Source organism: Diceros bicornis, chromosome 14 (assembly GCF_020826845.1).
Source record: "Diceros bicornis minor isolate mBicDic1 chromosome 14, mDicBic1.mat.cur, whole genome shotgun sequence".
Classification (NCBI taxonomy): domain Eukaryota; kingdom Metazoa; phylum Chordata; class Mammalia; order Perissodactyla; family Rhinocerotidae; genus Diceros; species Diceros bicornis.
The window spans coordinates 49107276-49130996 of NC_080753.1; the positions used below are offsets into that span (position 1 = coordinate 49107276).

Here is a 23721-nt window from a genome sequence, read left to right on the forward strand (position 1 = left end):
ATAAAGTGGAGGAAGATGGGCATGGATGTTAGCCCAGGGCCAGTCTTCCTCAGCAAAAAAGAGGAGGATTGACATCGGATGTTAGCTCAGGGCTAGTCTTCCTCACAAAAAAAAAAAAAAAAAGAATTGAGTTGAATTCTCAGACACCCTGCTGGTGTCCAAGAATTGCTTGGTAGTACGTGGGGAAGCTCTTCTCCACATACACACACATTGGAATAGGGTACAGGAACCCAAAAGAATAGCCTTAAGGGGAAGCCCTGGGCAGAAGGAAGAAGGGTGTTTTGATAGGACGGTAGTGAACTTCAAGATAACATTCACTTGCCTTACTATTCAACTATCTTATTGACAATCCTTCTCAAACTTTAATGTCCATTAGAATCACACAAGGATCCTGTTAAAAATGCAGATTCTGATTCAGCAGATACAGGCTGGGGCCTGAGATTCTGGCCTCCTTATGAGTTCCCAGGACTTCTAACGCTGGCACACAGAGCACACTTTTTTTTTTTTTTTTTTTGGCGAGGAAGATCAGCCCTGAGCTAACATCCATGCCAATCCTCCTCTTTTTGCTGAGGAAGACCGGCCCTGAGCTAACATCTATTGCCAATCCTCCTCCTTTTTTTCCCCTTTTCTCTCCAAATCCCCAGTAGATAGTTGTATGTCATAGTTGCACATCCTTCTAGTTGCTGTATGTGGGACGTGGCCTCAGCATGGCCGGAGAAGCGGTGCGTCGGTGCGTGCCCGGGATCCGAACCTGGGCCGCCAGTAGCAGGGCGCACGCACTTAACCGCTAAGCCAGGGGGCCGGCCCCCACAGAGCACACTTTTGAGTAGCAAGGTCTAGGACAAAGATTCACTACATCGGATATTTAATAGAATCATCTGAGGAGCTTTCCAAAAGTCCAATGTCCAGACGATACCACAGACCAATTAATTCAGAATGTCTAAGAGAAGGACCAAGCACCAGCATTTTATACACATGTATATGTATATGTACCAATGTGTGTATTTTATATATATATAAACAGTTTTATTGAGATATAATTTATATGCTATACAATTTGCCCGTTTAAAGGGTACAATTCAATGGTTTTTAGTATATTCAGAGTTGTGCAACTATCGCACATCGATTTTAGAACGTTTCATAATTTCAAAAGAAACCCCATGCCACTCTCCATTATCCCCCCAAATCTCCCTCATGCCCCCAGGTCTAGGCAACCACCAGTCTACTTTCTGTCTCTATGGATTTGCCTATTCTGGACATTTCATATAAATTGAATCATACAATAAATATGTGGTCCTTTGTGACTGGCTTCTTTCACTAAGTATAAAGTTTTCAAGGTTGATCCCTGTTCTACCATATATCAGTATTTCTTTTTATTGTTTAATAATATTCCATTGTATGGATATAACATATTTTATTTTTCCATTCATCTGTTGATGGACATTTGGCTTATTTCCATTTTTTGCTGTTATGAATAATGCTCCTATGAATATCTGTCTACAAGTTTTTGCATAGATATATATTTTCATTTCTCTTGGGTATATACTTAGGAGTGGATGTGGTATATGATAACTCTATGTTTGTCTTTTGAAGAACTGCTAGACTATTTTCCAAAGCAGCTGTATCATTTTACGCTCCCACCAGCAGTGTATGAGGGTTCCAGTTTCTTCAAATCCTCACCAGAACGTGTTAGTGTCTGTCTTTTTTATTTTAGCCATCCTAATGTGTGTGAAGTGGTATCTCCTTGTGGCTACAATTTGCATTTCCCTGATGGCTAATAATTTTGAACATCCTTTCATGTCCTTATTAGTAATTTATACATCTTTGGAGAAACGTCTATTCAGATCCTTTGCTCATTTTTAATTGGATTGTGTTTTCATTATTGAGTTGTGCGAGTTCTTTACATAGTCTACATATGTCCCTTATCAGATATGATTTGCAAATATTTTCTCCCATTCTGTGGGTTATCATTTCACTTTTTTGATGGTGTCCATTGAAATTTATAAAGATTTTTAATTTTGATAAAGTCTAATTTATTTTTTTTCTTTTGTTGTTCATGCTTTGCCTAACCCAAGGTCATGAAATTTTTTCTATTTCCTATATTTTCTTCTAAGAGTTTTATAGTTTTAGCTCTTACAGTTAGGTCTATAATCCATTTTGAGTTAATGTTTGTCCATAGTGTGTGGAAGCAGTCCAACTTCACTCTTTTGCAAATGGATACACGGTTGTCCCAGCGCCATTTATTGAAAAATTATTCTTTCCCCTTTGAATTGCCTTGCCACTCTTGATAAAAATCAATTGACAATAAACATGAGAATTTATTTCTGGACTCTCGATTCTATCCCATTGATCTATCTGTCTATTCTCATGACAGTAACATACAGCTTTGATTACTATAGCACTGTAGTCAGTTTGAAATCGGGAAGTGAGTTCTCCAACTTTGTTTTCCTTTTTCAAGATTGTTTTGGGGGCTGGCCCCATGGCTTAGCGGTTAAGTGCGTGCACTCCGCTGCTGGCGGCCCAGGTTCGGATCCCAGGCACGCACCGACGCACCGCTTCTCCAGCCACACTGAGGCTGCATCACACATACAGCAACTAGAAGGATGTGCAACTATGACATACAACTATCTACTGGGGCTTTGGGGGGGGGGGGGAAAGGAGGAGGATTGGCAATAGATGTTAGCTCAGAGCCAGTCCTCCTCAGCAAAAAGAGGAGGATTAGCACGAATGTTAGCTCAGGGCTGATCTTCCTCACACACACACACACAAAAAAAGATTGTTTTGGCTATTCTAGGTCCCTCAAATTTCCATATGAATTTTAGGATCAATTTCTGCAAAGAAGATGGTTGGGATTTTGATAGGAATTATGTTGAATCTGTAGATCCATTTGAGAAATACTGCCATTTTAACAACATTAAGCCTTCTAATCCGTGAATATGGGGTATTTTTCTCTTTAGTTTTTTTGAATCTCTTTTAACAATGTTTTGTAGTTTTCAGAGTATCAGCCTTGTAGTTCGTTTGTTAAATTTCTTCCTAAGTATTCTATTCCTTTTGATATTATTGTAAATGAAATTGTTGTCTTAATGCCATTATCACGTTGTTCTTTGCTAGTGTATAGAAATACAATTGATTTTTGTATATTTATCTTACATTCTGCACCCTTGTGGAACTGGCATCAGTATTTTTAAACTCTCAAAGTGATTCCAATGTGCAACCAAATCTAAAAACTACTAGTTCAACACCTTCCATGCCCTCAAGTCTAATCAAGGAAGATGTGTCCATCATCATTGCCTTTAAGTCATTTTGTAATATTCAGAGGCATGATCTTCATAAGAAGTAAGGACTCCTTTCTAACCAACATCTCCAGAGAGAATACAAGCATTTGGTTAGTTCCAGAAGAAATAGTAAAGGAAGCTTAAGGGGGAAATTATATATAAATACAAAATTTAAAGTTCTGATTGAGAACCTTTAAATACTTTAACTCAAAATAGTGCTGTTACTATTTCTAGAAAAGGGTACTAGGATCCACCTTGTAAGTTTGAGAACAGTCATTCAATATGGGAGATTAAATCTGGGCCCCAATCAAAAACACCTCTAGTTCCCACCAAGCAAGAGTGACCAAACACTTCTATCTTTATCTCAAGTGATCATGAAACAACTAAATTAAGAAACTCATAGACAGAAATAGCTCTGAAGAGAAATCCATTGGAAATGCTGCAGCCTGGTCCAGTCCTCACAATGAAGCCAATTGAATCTGCTAAACTGGACGAAGATTTCAATCAGAGCAGGGAGCAGCACTGGCATCAGAAAGATTTGCTTCCAACACAAGTAATTAAATAACTCTCTGACCTTTCAGAAGCTTTCCCTTTTATCCCACCTGTGCTGTATTTCTGAACAGAGGGAGGTCCCAATTCTTATATTAGTTCCAAAGAGATCCATCTGTGCCAGGTGCTATCTTATGACACAGTATGCCCAAAAAAGCAACTGATGGTTCCAGGAGAGAGAAAACAAGAAGGCTTGCCAAGTTTACATCCTTCCATTTCCTCTAAAGAAACATTAGACCTCAGAACTGCCAGCCCTCAGCTGGCCCCGGGGCCCCAGCCAACAGGCCCAGGACAGGCAGTGAGAATAAGTACACCCTGGATTAAACATCGGTAGATTCCAGTGAACTCATTTATCAGTGTCTTCCTCCTCCTCCTGTGCACCTAAATAACAAACGTGTACAATTTTTTTAACTAAAAACAAACAAACAAAAAAGATTACACCATTCACCAAATCTCAGACTTTAACATTCCTTAAAGCAGGAATCATCTGTATTATATTTTATATAAAACCCCAATTTCTATATTAGTATTTACACCCGAGTTTGAATAATAAATAACAGTGAAATAAAATCTTTTTAATTAAAACTAATGGTAGCAATATTAATGATTATCTAAATTTTTGAAATTTCAAAAGAATATTTTACACTGTATAAATGAGAAAACAAAGCTAATTCATCGCCTGCATTTCTTCCTACAAGATATAACCTATAAAGCCAGCATGCAAAATAGCTCACATCAATGACCCAGAAGTTTGACAATACTGATGTTGTTAGCTTCCCCAAGAGGATATTGTTTCTCTCCAGGGAGTGATGGTTAGGAACTAAGTATTATCAGTTTAGAATAGACCTAAGCCTTAAGCAAACTTCCTCCCTGGCTACATTTACAAAAGAGAAGTTATTAGATTTAAGAAACATGAACTCTGAAAAAGCAGAAAATGTTGGACAACGACTAAGAGTGACTAGCTTCAATATGAACAATCTTGTTTTATTCAAAATTAAGTTGAAATGATTTATTCAATTACTCCATAGCAAAATCAGGATATCTTTCTACTTATAATGCAGATGGTAACAAAATTACAACTATTCCTCACCTCATCATTTTCCCCCAAAGGTTGATTCTGCAAAAATGTGAAGGTTTGCAACATTTTCTAAAAAGCGAATTTCTAGAAATCAGGGGATTTTATATGTGGTGCTTACTTTTTCTCATTTTAATTGCTGTAATTTGAACCAGTCTTCCTTTTCTTTCTCTTAGTAAATCCATAGGCTTACAATCTGAGACTACTCTTAACTCTCTTGTTAAAATCTAACCTAGTTACTATCCTTGAACTGCCCCTTTCCAAATGTTTTGAGTTAGCACCATATTCTAGCAAATGAGACTATCAAGGCAAAGATCATAAGTTAAGCCATATGACCAGTTGTTTCAGAAATGTGTGTTAGTGGGCACAAAAGACAAAGAGGGACCACATGTATTTCAAAGCACACGACAGTGAGCAATTCATATGTGCTTCACCAGTGGAGTGCTCTGCAAATACCCTAGACCAGTGCTTCAGAATCCCCTGGATGATGAACTGAAACACAGATTGTTGGGCCCCATTCCCAGAGTTCCGATTCAGTAGGTCTAGGATGGGGCTCAAGAATGTATAATTCTAACAAGTTCACAGCTGCTGCTGGTTTGAAGACCACACTTTGAGAACCACTTGCCTAGAACTAAAATACTCATTATATGAGAGGCAGGGGAAAGGAGATGATGGGAATGAGAATACTTGTCAAGCTTCTATAATAGCTATGGTATGCATTTTTTTTTTTTTTTGAGGAAGATTAGCCCTGAGCTAACATCTATTGTCTATCCTACACTTTTTGCTGAGGAAGATTGGCCCTGGGCTAACATCCGTGCTCATCTTCCTCTACTTTATGTGGGATGCCGCCACAGCATGGCCTGACAAGCGGTGCATCAGTCTGTGCCCAGGATCCGAACCAGCAAACCCCGGGCCGCCGAAGCAGAGTGCGTGCACTTAACTGCTACACCACCAGGCTGGCCCCTATGGTATGCATATTAAAATTATATCATTTAATCTTCATAGCAACTCTGAGACTGGTATTATCTTCATTGCACACAAAACAGTTCAGTAACTTACCCTAAGTTCCCATGACTAGTAAATATAGGAGGTGAGATTCAAACAATGTCTAATTGAGACACAACCCTTGCTTACTTTCCCACTACCTCACAATGATTTCCATGTTATTAGAACTAATATATGAGAAAATATTGGAATCTTTATAACGTGAAAACACTACTTTTTTCCTTCTGACAGTTATTAACACCATAAACCATAAAGTTTTTCAAAGACTAGACACCATTCCATATTAAAACAATCTGTATTTAACACTACCTGGGAAAAGCAGATATTATGGCTATAAAATATTTTTTTCCAGTTACAGTAAAGATCTCTGTGCTTTAGAGTTACCCATTCATTAATTACCCTCAGTCCACAGAATCATTTAGACACAAGTGCCAGACTGAAGTCCTCTTGGGAACACCAGTAATTTCCACAAACATGATGCATGGGGGTGGGTAGAAGAAAACCAGTCTTTGAACCAGGAGGTCTGGGCTTAAACCTTGACTTAAGTTTCAACATCTGAATATACACCAAGTACACTGGGAGCCTCCAGGTGTGTAAACCAGACCTCTTAATCTCTCAGCCCTTGGTTTCCTAAAATAGCTCGCCTGAAGTCACACAGTGGAAAGTTCATAGCACATCATTCAATCCCTTCAATCTAGGGCTATGGCCACAAGTGTGTTCAGACTACATACTCTCTAGTTTCTAGAAAACTCCTTGGGTTTTTTAATCCGTTGCTCCTTACATCTTCTTTGTACTAACTAAACTTTTACGTATATAAAAACCAGTTTTGCACTATATAGGCCATTGTCAAGCTTTGCAAACCAGACAGGATTGTAAACACCTAATATGGGGCTCATCCATTGTCCATGCTAACAAATAAAATTTAGGAAGCACATGCTATGTGCTAGGCAGTCCATTATGCATTTTCACAGAGGTTGTTCTTATTTCATCCAAACCACCCTATGATCCAGGAATTAAGAGTATGGATTGCGGGCAAGTTACATAACTCTGCACTAGTTTCTTTATCTGTAAACTGGAAGGTAAGGGTAAGTGGAGATAAAAAGATAACACTCTTGCATAATACATACTACATGGTAGGTACTCAAACTACCAGGTTCTTGCTTGTCCTTCCTTGATTTTTCTTTTATAGATGAACAAACGGAGGGTCAAAGAGATTGAATGAAAACCCTACATTCACTTGGCTACTAACGCACAAACACTTTCCAGAAGGGTCCAACCAAAAGGACTTCCTTACTGGAGGTGGAAATGATTCAAAATCTTTGAGGCTTTCGGTTAACACAGAGCTATTTATTTCCGTGGAAATGAGGCACTGACTGCATCTAGCCTGATTCCAGAAGGTGCCGTGCATATCTGGAATCCACCACATAACCAATCCTTGATGAAATAAATGTTCAGAAAATAGGGTTTTAGAGTTAACTGAATTTTCTAATTACCTCACAACCGTTTTTGGCTTCCACTTGTCTAAATCTTTAGAAGTTCCTTTTCCTACTTAGTAACATCTTGTCACTGAACATAGACTTTTTCGTGATAATGCATCTCCCACCACATTACAACCACCATTATGAGAATTATTTTTCCATTCATTCATGTCTGTGTGTAATACATTTTTCTTGATATGGCTCATTTTTCTAACTTGATAGTATTGTGAATACCAAAGTGTAAAATCAGCTGAGACCATACTGGCACTGGGCAGACCATATATTTTTTAAAGTTAGATTCACGAGATGAGTTTGTTTTGCTACAATTTGCTTCCTCCTTAAAAGAAGCATTAAACAACGAGACATGTTCTTTTGGCATAGCAGATTAGAGAAGATGAAAAACTTGAAAATATTCAGAATGTCAAAGAAGGGGGTTTTCCTACACATTAGTGGGAGTGCTAAACGGGCCCAAAAGTTTGGGAAGGCAATTTGGCAACACATACTGATTTAAAAATGCTCATACCTTTTGATTAGGCAATTCCACTTCTGGAAATTTATCCTAGAGAGATTTATTTTCACATTTACATAAGTACAAAAATTTCCATTTATAATAGCAAAAACTAGCCCGTTATTAGGAGGGGCCTAGTTAAATAAATTCTGACACAGCCATACCATAGAACACTTAAAAAGGAAGGTAGGTCTGGATATTCTTACATACAAACATGTCCACAATACACTACACTAAATTTGTGAAACTCAAGTAAAAGAAAAGTACCTATAGATAAAGCTTTCATTTCTGTATTGTGATGTGTATGAATATGTATCCATCTATGTATTTATGTTTTTTTACACGCAGAGAAGGAGTCTAGATGGGGGTACACATGAACTGTTCCTATAACTAATGCTTTGGAGGTTTTCGGTTTGTTTTATTTTGTTTTAAAATCAGCTTGTATTACATTTATAATTAAAAACTAGTCTTTAAAGAGCAAGAAAAAATGAGATAGGAGGGAGGGAAACAAGTAAGTGACATTTCACTATACTTCTAATTAAATTCTCTATTCCCATCAGCATGAAATTGTTCACCAAAATCTTGGCAGTTGCTTGAAGTCTCACCCTAGGACTAGAAGCCATTCTGGGTTGGCAGCTAAAAGGAAGAGAGAATTCAGCCATGTAGACTTTCTTCTGATTGTTCTGTTGAGTGCCTTCATTTGTCTTTTGGCTTTCTATTTCTACAGATAAACAGAGGAACTAAAATCCTACACATCCTACCCTTAAATTACTACAAACTTTGTGGAAGTAGCTGAAGTTAACTGGAGTACCTATCTGGTTCTGCACAGTAGCCCCTGCCTGTCCCTAGTACTTTTGGAAACTGGCAATTAGGTAAACGATTTGTTTGGGATGGCTGAGTGGTCCTCAAAACGTGAACACACTCACCCAAAAAACTGTTACACTAGTAAACAAGTAACTACAGTATATCTACTTCATGATCTTTAAAATAGGGATTTTTTTAATGATCGATTTGGGTCACTATATGGATGAAATGAGTTAAAGCACTTAAAACAATGCTTCACACCAAATAAGTTCAATAAACGCTAGCTGTTATTATTATGATGACAACAATGACAATTCATGACGCCTAATTGCTTTCCTGTGTTTCTGCCCTCAGCGAACTTCAAGTCTAGGTAGGAAGATATAATGCATTTATGTCACAGAACTAGAAAATAAGGCAACAGAAAATAAGGCAATAAAGATATTTGTATAAAATCTTCTATTTAATTTGATTTTAAATGCTAAATGCTTTCAGAGAAGAGATGATCATTTTACACTAGAGCAGCCAATGCCACCAGCATAAGAACCATGTTTGAATTTTTCACCCATAAATCCCCCCCAATCTAGTATTCTGCTCATCAAAACAAATATTTATTGAATAATGAATGGAGGTATGCTTTGACCAGGCAACGAGACATCATTAGGAATTGAGTCAGCGGAGTTAAAAAGAAAGAAAAGAGGAGGATTCTAGGAAGAAGGAAAGACATGGAGGTATAAGATACTTCATTTAAGAGGTAGCAGAAGGTGGTCTGGATAGGCACTGTGTAACAGTTCATAGAGAAACTTGAATGTTAGCACTAAGGAATATGATTCAAATAGGAGCACATGACTCCTTAATAATGGGAGTGACATTTTAACTACCATTTTGACTAGCAATATTTTAAGAAATCTGACGTTAGTATCCAACTGGACAGGAACGAGGAGAAACTGGGGGCATGAAAATCATTTAGATACTCCAGACCTCAAAACTGCAATCTACCATAATAAATACAGCATATGTTGATGAGGGTGTTCTCCGAGCTCTCACCACCCCCCTTCCCTCATACTACTCCAGTTTTGCCCACTTTCAGCCCATTCTCCACCCTACACCAAAGCCATCCTCCTCCCTACCCCACTCCCAAAGCCTCCCAGTGGCTCCATAATGCTCTTTAACATGGCATACAAGACCTTTCATCTAGTCTTTGCTTGCCTCTCCAGCCTCATGTCCAAGCACACCCACACTTCCAACAATATGTTCCAGGGGTGTCTTTCAATTTCGTTCCTCAGCTGGCCACTCTTCCTCTGTTCTGTGCCTTCATGTGTGGCTCCCGTCCTCCCTGTAGCACTCTTCCTATCCAGAGTCCCACCAATACTGCCATCAAGCAATCACCTATTCATATTTCGGCCTCAGCCCCTCAGGAAAACTTCCCTGATTCCCTCAAAGTCTAGTTTAGGCAGGATCCCATATGTTCCCATAGCACACTGTACTTCCTCTATCAGAGGGTCTGCTTCCTGAAAGCCAGACAGGTGATGCCTTATGCACACAATTAGCATAGTGACTGGTACACAGCAGTACCAAATAGAAGAGTAGAATCAGGACTAAGATGGGAATGGACTCAAAGGAAACTGGAATAAAGGTGCAACTTCAAAAGATTAAACTTTGGTGACTCAGTAGATGTAAAGGAAAGTTCTCTCATTGTTCGCCCACTTTTGCCTGCTCTCTGGTCATGGTTTGCATGTTTGGTCAGCCTTTCACATTCTGATATGTGATTCGAAGAATTAAACTTTGGCAAAGTATGCTTTAAAAGGGGGAGGGGGGAGTTCCACAACATATAAGCACAGATTACCAATCTCCCATCTTTTTATAACTTTATTTATGAAAAAAGAAATTAAATTTTGTTCGATATTATAGTACCACCCCCTACCCCAAAACCATACGCTTTTCTCAGAGAATATAGAAAAGCCTGAAGTACTTGTTCAACCTATGATCAAAGTCAAGAATGTTGTGCAAATGAAGCTTGTTCCAAAAGAATTATGTCAACCGTAGGGGAAGAAGTGGGGAATAAAGCACTATATATTAATATTCCCACAATGGATGGAGCACGGTGGGAGAATTTTTTTTTTTTTTTAAGATTTTATTTATTCATTTTTTTCCCCCCAAAGCTACCCCAGTAGATAGTTGTATGTCATAGGTTCACATCCTTCCAGTTGCTGTACGTGGGACTCGGCCTCGGGTTGGTCGGAGAAGTGGTGCCCTGGGGCGCGCCCGGGATCCGAACCCGGGCCGCCAGCATCAGAGCGCGTGCACTTAACCGCTAAGCCACGGAGCCGGCCCGGTGGGAGAATTTTTAATGAATAATGTCCTTGCCCTCTAACAAAATGATAACCTTCATTCAAATAATACAGAGCTAGTGAGTAGAATAAAAATTAGATTTCAACCAATTTTGTTCTAGAGAGCAGAACTAGTACTAATAGGTAGAATTTATATAGAAACAGGTTTTAAATGAATGTAGAAGAAAGATAGTTTAGGACTAGAATTTTCAATAATTGAACAGCCAGTGTTATGGTATGTTCCAATCCTGGAGGTTCTCAAGCAAAATCTGGATGATGACACTAAAACCAGTAGAGCTACACATGCTAGCTGTATTCCAGGCACAGTAGGAAGTGCTATACCTAGATATCTACTGCAGTCTTCTCTATAACCTTATGAGATGATTTATTATTATCCCTATATTAGATAAAAGAAAATGGAAACAGACCACCCAAAGACATTAACGGCTACCACCTGTTGGTCCAAGCCACTATCATCTCTGGCCTGGATTACCGTATTTACCTTCTAACTAGTGTCCTTGCTTCCCTTGCCCCTGCGGTTCATTCTCTATGCAGCAGCCAGGGTGACTGTGATGGTTAATTTTATGTGTCAACTTCACAGGGTGCCCAGATATTTGGTAAAACATTATTTCTAGGTGTGTCTGTGAGGGTGCTTCTAGATGAGATTAGCATTTGTAAATTAGTAAAGCAGATTACTTCCTTGAATGTGGTGAGCCTCATTTGATCAGTTGAGGGCCTGAATAGAATAAAAAGGCAGAGGAATGACTGCATGAGCTGGAACATCGGTCTTCCGCCCTCAGGCTGGAACTGGAACTTACATTCTCGGGCCTTTGGACTCAGTTTGGAACTACATCATGGGTTCTCCTGAGTCTCCAGCTTGCAGACAGCAGATCATGAGATTTTGCCTCCATAACTGCATGAGCCAATTTCTTATAATAAATCTCTTCATATACATAGGTATATAAATATACATATATCCTATTGGTTCTTTTTCTCTGGAGAATGCTTACTAATACTAATCCATTTAAAACATCGTTAGATCATGTCAATCTTTGGGTCAAAACACTCCAAAGGCTTCTGTTCTCACATCAGCCTAAGGCCAAAATCTTTACCATGGATAGCCTGCAAGGTCCTACATACTAACACCACTACCTCTCTGACCTCATCTCCTACTGTTCCCCCTATACACACACACAAACACACACACATACACACACACACACACACCACACAGGCCTCCTTGCTGTATCTGAACATACCAAGCACACTCTCAGCTTAAGACCTCCACACTGCTTCCCTCTGCCTAAAACTCTCTTCTCCCAGATATCTATAGAGCTTGTTCCCTGTGTTCTTCACATCTCTGCTTAAATAGTATCTTATCAGTGTGACTTCCCTGACCATCTAACATAAAGCAGAAACCCCCTCTCCTATAGCACTCTCTATCCCCCTCACCCTGCTGTGTTTATCTTCATCTGACTTCTGTATTTACTTGTTAGTGTCTGTGCCTTGCACTAAAATCTAAGCTATCTGAAAACCAGGCCTTGATCCAATTGTTCACCACTATATCCTGACCATCAGAACTATACATAGCACCATAAATATTTGTTGAATTAATGAAGCCCAGGCAACCAGATTTGAGACTCATTCTCTTCAATGCCAAACCATACTGACATCCAAGAAAAGGACTTCCTTCATCAGGAGGGTAGAGAGACTAGAAGATCTAAGGTCCCTTCCAATTCTAGGACTATGACGCTATGACAAAGTCATTAGGCCTTAAGAGTATGGTTTTCTTTTGCTGCTCTCTCCTCTCACATTTTACCACTTTCCTTGAATAATAAGTGGTGAGCCTTAGGCATGGATGAGATCATAGGTCCAGGAAGCCAGCTCCTCCTTGAGTCATCTCTAATCCATTTCTCATGCTGTTACAAATTTCTCCGATGCTATCTGACCTGCAGCAGCTCAGTTGTTAGTGGAAAAATATAGTAGCAAAATTTGTGTTTTAAACCAGTGACTTGACTGATAAATACAAAAGCCATCATATTATTATCATTGAAACTCTTAACAAGTATAAGCAGCAAGCATATTGAACTCATTTACATATAAACAAAGACAAAAAATAAATTCATTGTTGATCACTCAAGATAAAGTTAAAGGAAAGCATAAAACTAACTTTCCAATCCAGTATATTTTAGTACCAGAAACCAAAAGAATAAGAGAGGGATTTGAACCGGCAGAATTTACTTCTGTCCATTTACCTCTGTATTAGAAGACATGGGAATCCAGAGAACGGGAGACTCTGAAAGCTTCAGAAAAGGTTGGCCAGTCACATGACCAGAAGAGGAGAAAGAAAATTGTTCTGTGACACTGCTGGAGTAAGATGCTTCATTATTTCTTGCAGTTCCAGAGTTCTCAATAAAAGATACTTAAAATGATACTAGACCAAACATATCAAGCCAATAAGTAATTATATTATTATATCCTTATTGAGGGTAAACAGCTCTGAAATAAATGGTAGTTGGAGACACTCTTCCATCTGAATCTTTTACATCCACCAGAAATGTGCTCACCTATTCACTTTCAAAGGTGTATTTCTTTTTTTTTCCTCTAAATCCTACTTCTAGATCTTCAGTTGAAATATCCAACCATAAGCCACATTTTGGGTAAATCCAACAGAGAAATTTCTCTCTCTCTATCCTAATTGCTAATCTGTGGGTGTCTCAGAATAGTAGTGAGGTTGAAATCACCTATATAACCCCCTTTTTATAAAAGGCTAATGAGGAAGCCAGTCCACTCTTTATAGGATTTCCTTTCTCTACAACATTTCTGAAAAACGGAACAGCTCAGATACTGATAGAACTCAGGAAAGAAAGGAATAACACAATGCCAGCTTACTAGAGGCTTGGCGCTGCACCAGTTGCTTTACTAGAATTCTCATTTGATGCCTCCTACAACACTCTGCTATGGGTATTGTCATCCCCTACCTCCCTCCATCCTACAGGTGAGGAAACCAAGGTTCAGAGAAGTCAAAGACCCTGCCTAAAATCATACACCATTAAATGGCAAAGCCTGAATTCAAGCCTGGTCTTCCTATCTCTGTATCTGCACTCTTCACCACCATGCGACAGTGGAAGGGAAGAATGGGGGTGGGAGTGAAAAAATGGCATTCCTTTCTCCTAATGTAGATATCAGTTAGAATCCAGAAAAGAACCATTGAAGGTTCTTTGCTTCATCTGAAAGTTACCAACCCGTGAGTGTGCACACGTACACCCAAGACACACAAGCATGTATACACACACACACACATACACACATGCTGCAAATCTTCCCAAACTGTAACTGTCCCCCAGGCCATATGTGGGCTTTTCTTAAAGGTCACCCAACAGGCTCCAAGGAAAAGAAGGGCTTGGTCTAAAAAGTTTTATATTTCCTTTCACTTTTTTAAACATTGGAAAATCCATTTGGCTCAGAGAAATGAATAGTAAAAGGAGTTCTAACTACTTAGAGCCAACAAAATGTAATGGAAAAAAGGCAAGAATATGGCTGAACTTTATTTTCTTTTTGCTCAGCACATCCTGTCTTTAATCTGAAAGGTAAATAGGCCATGCCAAACATACCAACTCTCTTCAGGTGAAATAATCTAGGTTATAAAAACAAGCAACAACTGTGTTTTCATTATTCCTTAATTCGTGGCTGACAGAAATAGCTTCCAAAATAAATCAAAGAGGCAAATATTGCTCACAAGGGAGCAAACCCACAAATTTTCCCTCCTTTGATAACTGACTTTTGTGAATTTTTTTTCTTTCACTTAAACTATAATTGCGTGGTATTAACTGAAAGAGTATGTTGCAAAAGCCAGAAAAAGAAAATCTGAATTTTCATATTTGGGTTATTTAAATCCACAGGCAAGAAAGAGAGTGAGAGAGACTTTTTGCATATGATTCATTAGTAGACTAACATCCTTGAGATATTTAACCTTCAACTACAAGAACAAGTAATTTTGCAACACCTCTCTCCGTAACCCCAAAATATCAACTTCTTTGGTTCCATAATACACCTATGATCTATGACTTTAGTCATGCTAGTGAAAGCTATGCCCTTTTTTGTCCTGTATATTCAGCTTCCCTTGCTTTATACTACACTTTCTTCTGCATATCAAAGCTGAGAAAATAATCTAACAGAAACCAACTTCACAAATCGAACATGTTAAGTTTCCTTCAACAAGAAACTAGATATATTGATGGATTATTTGAAGCAACATCCAACACATTCCTTTCTCTGGATCTCATTTAAATTAAGAATTACCTACATGGAAAAATTTAAAGCAGCATTCTTCAGAGCACTGGTTGTGGGGAAGTTAATAGGTATTCCACTGGAAAAGGTGGCCTGGTCAAATAGAAATGCCTCTTCAGGAGAAGTTAAACAGGGTCCCCTTATCTTCCTTTTAACCACAAGATTTCACAGAGCCTCTAAAATGTAAATACGCATTACATCCCTCCAAGAGAGGAAGAGAGAACAGACCAGTTTCCAAGCTAATTTGACTCTGGAACACTTTTTTCAAGGATCATCTCTGTTTCACAGAGCTGGAGGTCCATGGAACATATCTGGGCATGCGGGAGGGTGGGGAGCATGGCACCTATTTAAAGGCCAGGACTCCCTAAAGATAGGGAATGAGCTGGCTAACATCCAATGGTCAAGTCAGACACTCCACATCTGTCCATTCTGCACACCCGGAGCACACTGATCTTGGAAACAAAGCAGTTGAAGCTCACAGCAAAGTGGTCAAAGATACTTCTTAGGGAAGATAGGACAAGGATAGAATGTATGAAAAGCTGTAATAAATTGATGAAAATATACCAGTATACCACCACATCTAGCAGAGGACCACTACATTTGAACATTCCCCTGATGGGGGAGAGGACAGAACTATCTCAAAACCATTTTAAATATATGGTATGCACAAGAAGTCTTTCCCAGCCAATAATCGGGACACGTCATCCAATTATAATGAAAACTGGAAATCAGTAGTATATGACATATTAAAAAATGTCACAAATTCCTTTTCAGCCTTGAAAATACAAAACGCATTTGATATCTTTAATTTGAATGCAAATTAAAATCTGGGGGATTAGACATATTTTTAAATAGTCATTTAAAAAGAAGAACTAAGAGCTCTAAGAAAAAAAGTTAGAATAGTATTTCAGGTGAGTCTTACATCAATCGCAAACTTACAGACACTAATGTAATCAAAACACACAGCGTACTCTTTTGGCAGATCATAGGGAATGGGGTATCAGGAAGCCAGGGAAGGTTAATGTTTATAGACGTGAAAAGTTCCCAAGTTGGAGGGATTCCGAAAATAACAAGCCATTTGACTTTCTGCTTTTGAGCACTTCCCAACAATGAGGAAGTATGAACCTAGATGACAGAATAATCTAATTGTACTAACTCCTACCCCCAAATTGCTGAAGCAGAAAGGAGAACCAGTCGTGCTGCTTTGGAATGGAACTAAGATCTATTGAAACAATAATATGTCACTGTCAGCTCCTTGTGAACATGAAATAATAGGAAATACAACCTCCGTGTACTCTACCCAACACTGACACACAAATCTGAATTCCACACTATTAAATCTCATTGCAAAATCTGAATTCTATATCCTGCTTGTAAACATCAGTAACCCTCAGACAAAAATTTCCATCCTGGCTTTCACCAAATGTTGCTTCTGACTCATTTGTTTCAAGGATTAGCAAAGGTCCGAAACATATGTGAGAAAGTCAGAGAAATCACTGTTTTGAAGCACGGCATCAAGAAACAAAGTAAGACCAAAGGAAACTGAAGCTGCCCCTGGATGACAAGGCCATTTCCTCACTTCCTATAAAGCAACGCACGCTGACAAGATGACGAAGAACCAGCACAAATATCACCCAGTGAGGCCTCCTCCTGACCCCCCTACTCTAATGCAACATCCCCTGGCCCTGCACTCCTAACCTCTTGCTCTGTTTTTTTACTAAGCCCTTATTACCCAGTATAATATGACTTTCCTATTTATTATGTTTATTTCGCAACTTCCTTCGATAGAAGATAAGCTCCTAAGAACAAGGATCTCTGCTGGGTTTTATTTCTTTAACTGATAAATCCTGGTACCTGGAACAATTCCTGGGACACAGTTGCTGCTCACTAGATATTTGCTGAATGAATGGAGAAACACTATTCTTTGCGATATTTGGATCCTAGAGTTCAAAACATGAGGAAAAGATTTTAGTCACTTTCCTTTTTACCTAAAAGTCATTCCAAGTCTCTCTCCCAATCTTAATGAAAAAAAAATTTTTTAAGAAAATTGATATAAACTAGCTTGAAAATGTGTCATGTTGATTAAATTAACTAACAAAATGAGATGGAATAAAATTTATTTCACCTTAACTTGTTATCTGCTAAAAAAAGTAAGCTCTGTAAACATGGCTCTTTATAAACAATTCCACTTCCTAAGCGATTCCTTTCTCCTTACTCTCCGTAATTTAAACACTGATCACTGCAACTAAACTATTCAATTTCCTGTACAAGTCAAGACATTAAACCCACATTTGTCTGGTGATTATTGTACTTATTGTATAATAACTATTAACATTCTGCCCATACAAAGCCTACCAAAGCAAAGATAAATGGTAAATATTGTAATTTAGGCACCAGGCCCTCCCCTCTATCATGCCGAGATGCCCAGCACTCTTCCTGGCTGACTCTTAATCCATCCTTAGTTTAAAAGCATAGTTGATTAAATACATACAAGAGAGAGGCAGGTACCATAAATAGAGGAAGGATCATCTACTTCTGGGCCTATGAATACAGACCCAGAGTAGCTATATCTTACCACTTTTTCATTGTTTCATGAAAAATTTATAAAATTTGTCATTTGCAATTTCCCAGTTGGGGATTCAAACAAAAATGTGTTGAGGCCAGACTTAGCCCATAGGCATCAGTTTGCACTCTCTTTAAAGCCTCAGCTCAGAGATCACTGCCACCAGGAAGCCCCCTCCCTCCTCCACCTCCAGCGTGGTGAGCCACTCGGGGGTGTGCCACCTCTAGCCATCCCTGCCTCACCAAACTCTCGTACAGTTCTTTCAACATGTTCATCTTCCCCGTGGGAAGTATCTTATTCATCTTTATATTCCCAACACGCAGCAGAGTGCCAGGCACATAGTAGGAGCTCAAAAAATGATTGAATAAATGAAAATTTGAATAAGACCACCTGGGTTCACACTTCTAGTAGTTACTTTGAACTCATCAATCTGTTTCCTATCTTTACACCTTAACCAACGGACCTTCAGGGAAACGTGCAATAAAGGTCATGGGCATCGATACCAAGAGTCAGACTAAAAGAGACAAGCCCACCTCTGGAGATCTGTAGGGTTTTCTTTATCATGAGGAATAAGCAGCATTCAGCACATTGTGAAAACAGAAAACAAAAAAAAAAAAAGGAGACACAACAAAGTAAAACAGTTGTATGCCATGTGCTTTGCAGGAGATGAGCAAGTATATGAAGGAAAATTCAGTAAATTGCTACCTGATTTCTTCATCATTCAAAGTACTTGATGAGCTTCTTACAGATGGTAGTTAACTAAGGCATGTTAAAAATGTCTCTATTTTGTTCCTTACCTGGAACTTTAAGAAAAGAAAGACTCTGCTTATTCAACCAATAATTAAATTTCACACACAGATTACACTTTGCCGAAAAACAAGTAAATATCAGATTTACCATTCAAGATACTATTTGGAAACAGATCCAAGTGTGGAATTGTTCTCCAAAGCAGGATCATGCTGTAGCAAACCTTGGCTTCTCAGTAAGCCACAGAAATGTATCCTGTACTTTTATAATTCTTCCCTTTGTATGCTCTCATGATGAAAGCTTCAAGGAAAACTTACAGCTGTGCAAAAGATGCACCGGCATTCCTGTAGTGTGGTCATCTTGTCCAGAGACTGTTCACACAGACAGAGTTTGCAAGTGACGAGGGGGGCCAGCGCCAGGTCTTCCGGTGTCGGGTTTTCGGCGGTCATGGTGAGATAGTGGAGCCTACCAACTGAGCCCATCAGCCTGTCTTCAGCCTTCTTCAGTCTCCTCAATCCCTACAGAAAGGTCCAAAGCAGAAAATATTATATCCTTTGATACAGCCATTGTTTAACCAACACGTTTGGGTGCCAGCCGAGCAAATCCTCACCCTCAAAGATCTCTAAGCATACAGCAAATGCATTTCTGAGAAGCACTGGCTAGAGAGCTTGCCACCTTGGCAAGGTGTTCCTGGAGTCCTGATATTTAAGGTGACCTCACTGTTCTGATTCCTATCATGTAAACTATGGGAATTAAAAGACCACTATGAACAAACACGCTCTTTAGGAGGCACATCGTTATAATCAATTCAACAGATTCAAAAAATACTTAAAAATAGGATGTCACTCAAAAAGTTAAACAAAGAATTACCATAATTATACAGCAATTCCAATTCCAGGTGTATATCCCAAAGAATTGAAAACAGTGACTCAAACAGATATTTGCACACCAACGTTCATAGTAGCATTATTCACAATAGCCAAAAGGTAGAAACCATCCAAATGTGTGTCAATGGATGAATGGATAAGCAAAATGTGGTATGATGATTATTTTCTTCATTTTATTGATGAATTGAGGTCCTGAGAAGTTAAGCAATCTGCCAAAGTTCTCAGAGCTTGTGTATGGCAGAGCAAAACTCAAAACCTCCAACTTCAAGGCCAAGCCCAGTGCCTGGTCCATTACACCAGAGCTGCCTCACAAGGAGATATTACATGGAAGGATGGAGCAGGGAGAGAGAGAAAAAAAAAGAGAGAGAGAGAGATGAAGTTCATGACTACAGCAATCTTTCAAGTCATGGAAGTTGCACAGAAATAACATTTATCTCCACACATAGCCTGACTATAAGAAAGGATATTTCAATACTGAAAAATAAAAGTTGTAACTAAAACCCTTCCACTAGCTTGTTTTTATTCAGAATATTTATCTTTAAGAGGTAAAAGTAATTGTGAAAATAATCTTCCTGCATATCATATTCTATATCACATTAAGAAGTTTCACGTTCTGATTAAATAAAAGCAAAATCCTAACGTTCTTAGAATCTTAAAAGAGCGTGGCCAATTTTAATAAATTCTCCCATAGAAATAATTGTAAATATCCTCTACCCCTACAAGAACCAGACTATTTTCCTCCCAATTTTTAGGCAAAAGAAATTAGTTTACATGCTCAGCATTCGCTGCAGAGTCCCATAATGGCTTAAGTCTTGTGGTACCAAAGTACTAAACAAGTCAGGGAAAAACAAGTTGGATTAGACGGAATGAAAAAACAAATCTGAGATCTAACAGCACATTCCTAACGTCATACCAGAAAGAGTCAACAGTTACTAACTGTAGTAACCCAAAGTGTTGAAGGTTTTTCACCTACTCCTTGAGTACTAGAAGACTTGATTAAAAATAAATAGAAAGCTAACCAACGACTGGCTTCCAACATATTATTTCTTGAGAAAGGTCCAACAAGGTTTAAGACACAGTGTCCACCTTATTCAATTAAGTACTGATGAGCTATCACCTAAGAGCAAATTCAGTTCAAATCAACCTACATTAAATTTAGAATTTTGAAGTTTAAAAAAAAATCCCTCTTGGGGTCCGGCCTGGTGGCACAAGCAGTTAAGTGTGTGTGCTCCGCTGCGGCTGCCTGGGGTTCACCGGTTCGGATCCCGGGCATGCACTGACGCACTGCTTGTCAAGCCACGCTGTGGTGGCGTCCCACATAAAGCAGAGGAAGATGGGCACGGATGTTAGCTCAGGGCCAGTCTTCCTCAGAAAAAAGAGGAGGATTGGCATCAAATGTTAGCTCAGGGCTGATCTTCCTCACACACACAAAAAAATACCTCTTTAGGGTCAATTATGGGTAAAAATGAATGATTCTACCTCTCCCATCTTCCCAGTTTATGAAACAACTAACACCTATTTGTTTCTCCAAGACACCCCAGTTCATAGCACAGACAGTCTCATCAACCTCCTCCAACTACCGTCTACTCATCTCTATTTTCTCAACACTGCTCATACAACATATTCTAAATTATCTTCCTCCATGAAAAGAGAAATCCTAAGTCAAACAAGAAGAAGAAATGTAGCCAGTAAATGCTTCCTGAATAAGAAAAATGGGAAATGACACAGGCCAGAGCCATCCCACACCACAAATGTCAATTACACTTAAGAGCCCATTTGGAGGAAGCTGCTGTGAACAGATAAATCTCGTTGTTCGAACCTAGCAAGAGATCCAGGTACTTTTCAAGAAAGTTAATTAATTCTCACAGTCTCAACCTATATTATTTTTTAGAAGAAGACATTAAACGGGCCAAATTTTTAATGTACTCGAAAAATGAAGACATAATTGAATATCTCAGAACACATTTCTTAGAAATGGTCTTTTGAAGGCAGAACTAGAAACTGGGTTAATCAAGGCCATTTGGAACAAAATCTTGTCTCTTGCCATATACATACGTTTTTACTCCGTAGTTTGTGAGTTACATGCTTATAGGCCATGAAATCAAAGTTATAAAAATATAAATACATGCATCACCTCCAGAAGTTTCCTCCTGCCCTCTTTACTTATCATTATTTTGTGTGTGTGTCATAAGAACACTTAACATAAGATCTACTCTCTTAGCAAATTTTTAAGTATACGATACAGCATTCTTTTTTTTTTTTTTTTTTTTTTTTTTTTTTTTTTTTTTTTTTTGTGAGGAGATCAGCCCTGAGCTAACATCCGCCAATCCTCCTCTTTTTTTGCTGAGGAAGATGGCCCTGGGCTAACATCGGTGCCTATCTTCCTCCACTTTATATGGGACGCCGCCACAGCATGGCTTACCAAGCAGTACTTCGGTGCGCGCCCGGGATCCGAACCAGCGAACCCCGGGCCGCCGCAGCGGAGCGCGCGCACTTAACCGCTTGCGCCACCGGGCCGGCCCCCAGCATTCTTAACTATGAGCATTACGTTGTTCCTGCCCTCTTTATTTATCATTATTTTGTGTGTGTGTCAAAAGAACACTTAACATAAGATCTACTCTCTTAGCAAATTTTTAAGTATACAATACAGCATTCTTAACTATAAGCATTATGTTGTTCCACAGGTATATATTTGTCTCTCAACTCGAGTTGTATACATTAAATATGTACAGCTTTTTATCTGTCAATCATACCTCAATAAAGTGGTTTAATATATATAAACTTAAAATATATTTTATATAAAAAAATATTTTTATGACATAAATAACTTTTACAAAGCAGAGACCTATTTGGTTAAAAAAAAAAATTCCAAGGGGCCAGCCCAGTGGTGTAGCAGTTAAGTTCGTGCGTTCCACTTTGGCAGCCTGGGGTTCGCCGGTTTGGATCCTGGGCACAGACCTACACACCGCTCATCAAGCCATGCTGTGGTGGCATCCCATATAGAAGCGCTACGACTCTACAACTGTGATACACACAACTATGCACTAGGGCTTTGGGGAGAAAAAAGTAAAAGATAAGACTGGCAACAGATGTTAGCATAGGGCCAATCTTCCTCAAAAAAAAAAAAAATTCCAAGCATTCCAATCTCCGCAGTACTTGAGACTCAGTGAGATAGAGGAAAGAAGTTACATATTTCTTCTCTTTGAGATGTGAACAATCCAAAATGATCCTTCAAAAAGGAGTGATTTATTTTTCTGTGTACACTAATACCAATTCCCTAAAGTGACGGCTTTCAAACATTTTTAAAGCAATGGAATTTTATGAAAACAAAACCTTAAGTAAAACGCCACCATATAAAAGAGAGAAGGAAGAGAGAAGAGTGCTGGTTGAAACACTGAGAGACCCAGGCCAGGTCTGTTGACCTTTCCCTCAGCAGCCTCCCAGGCACCATCACATAAGCCGAAGGCTTCACCACGCACAGTTTGAAAACCAGCCCTTTGGTTTTTCACTCTGGGCAAAATTAATAATGAACGTTTTAAAAAATGAATGACACTTAGTGAGCATTTCATTAAAAAAGATTATCAAAGAAAAAATCTTTTAATCATTGATTCATTAGAAATCAAGCTCTTCAAGCAATAATTAGGAGAATCTTGAAGTTCTCCAGTGAATTGTCCCACACTTGAGATGTATGTGAAAGGCTCTGAGGTGTCCTAGTGTTTCTTCACTTATGTCTTATTAAGATTCACTGGTCTCCACAACAGAAAACGACTCATAGTAGATACTCACTCCCCATCCAAACTACTAGTAAATGGCACAGAGCTCAGAGCGGGTGCCCACAGGAAGACTGACCACACACTTGCAGCTCCTCTTGACCCTTTTATGGGGCCACATTTTCATAGCTACACTGACAACTCACATCCACTCCTCTCCAGGTTTCAAGAAAAATCTTCCTTCCAGAGAGCCGATAACTCATTCTTACTGGCTTGCTCAACTTGTTTTGCCTCATACCTCACATTTTACCTAAAATAAGAAAGTGATTTGAATGTTCCACCCTACCACTTGATTTAAAACAGTAACAATTATAATTACTTTTACAGTTATTACAAATTTGACTGAGACTCTGGTTGGGTGTCAAGAACCCAACGGGAGAATTTTGGCAGAGAACGCAAGGGGCACGTTGGAAAGGAGAAAGCTGACAGCTGCCTTCAGGTTT

At 38.9% G+C, this 23721-nt stretch overlaps 1 protein-coding gene across 2 annotated transcripts in view; it reads right to left on the reverse strand.

Annotated features, from left to right (window-relative positions):
* The window catches only part of RNF144B (ring finger protein 144B), a 159288-nt gene that overhangs the window by 46360 nt on the left and 89207 nt on the right, over positions 1-23721 (reverse strand). For both annotated transcript variants that reach the window (XM_058555183.1, XM_058555182.1), the window contains exon 2: positions 18939-19139. In XM_058555183.1, coding sequence (XP_058411166.1) covers positions 18939-19103 — 165 coding nt within the window. In that variant the 5' untranslated portion in view covers positions 19104-19139. The remainder of the gene's footprint in view (positions 1-18938; positions 19140-23721) is intronic.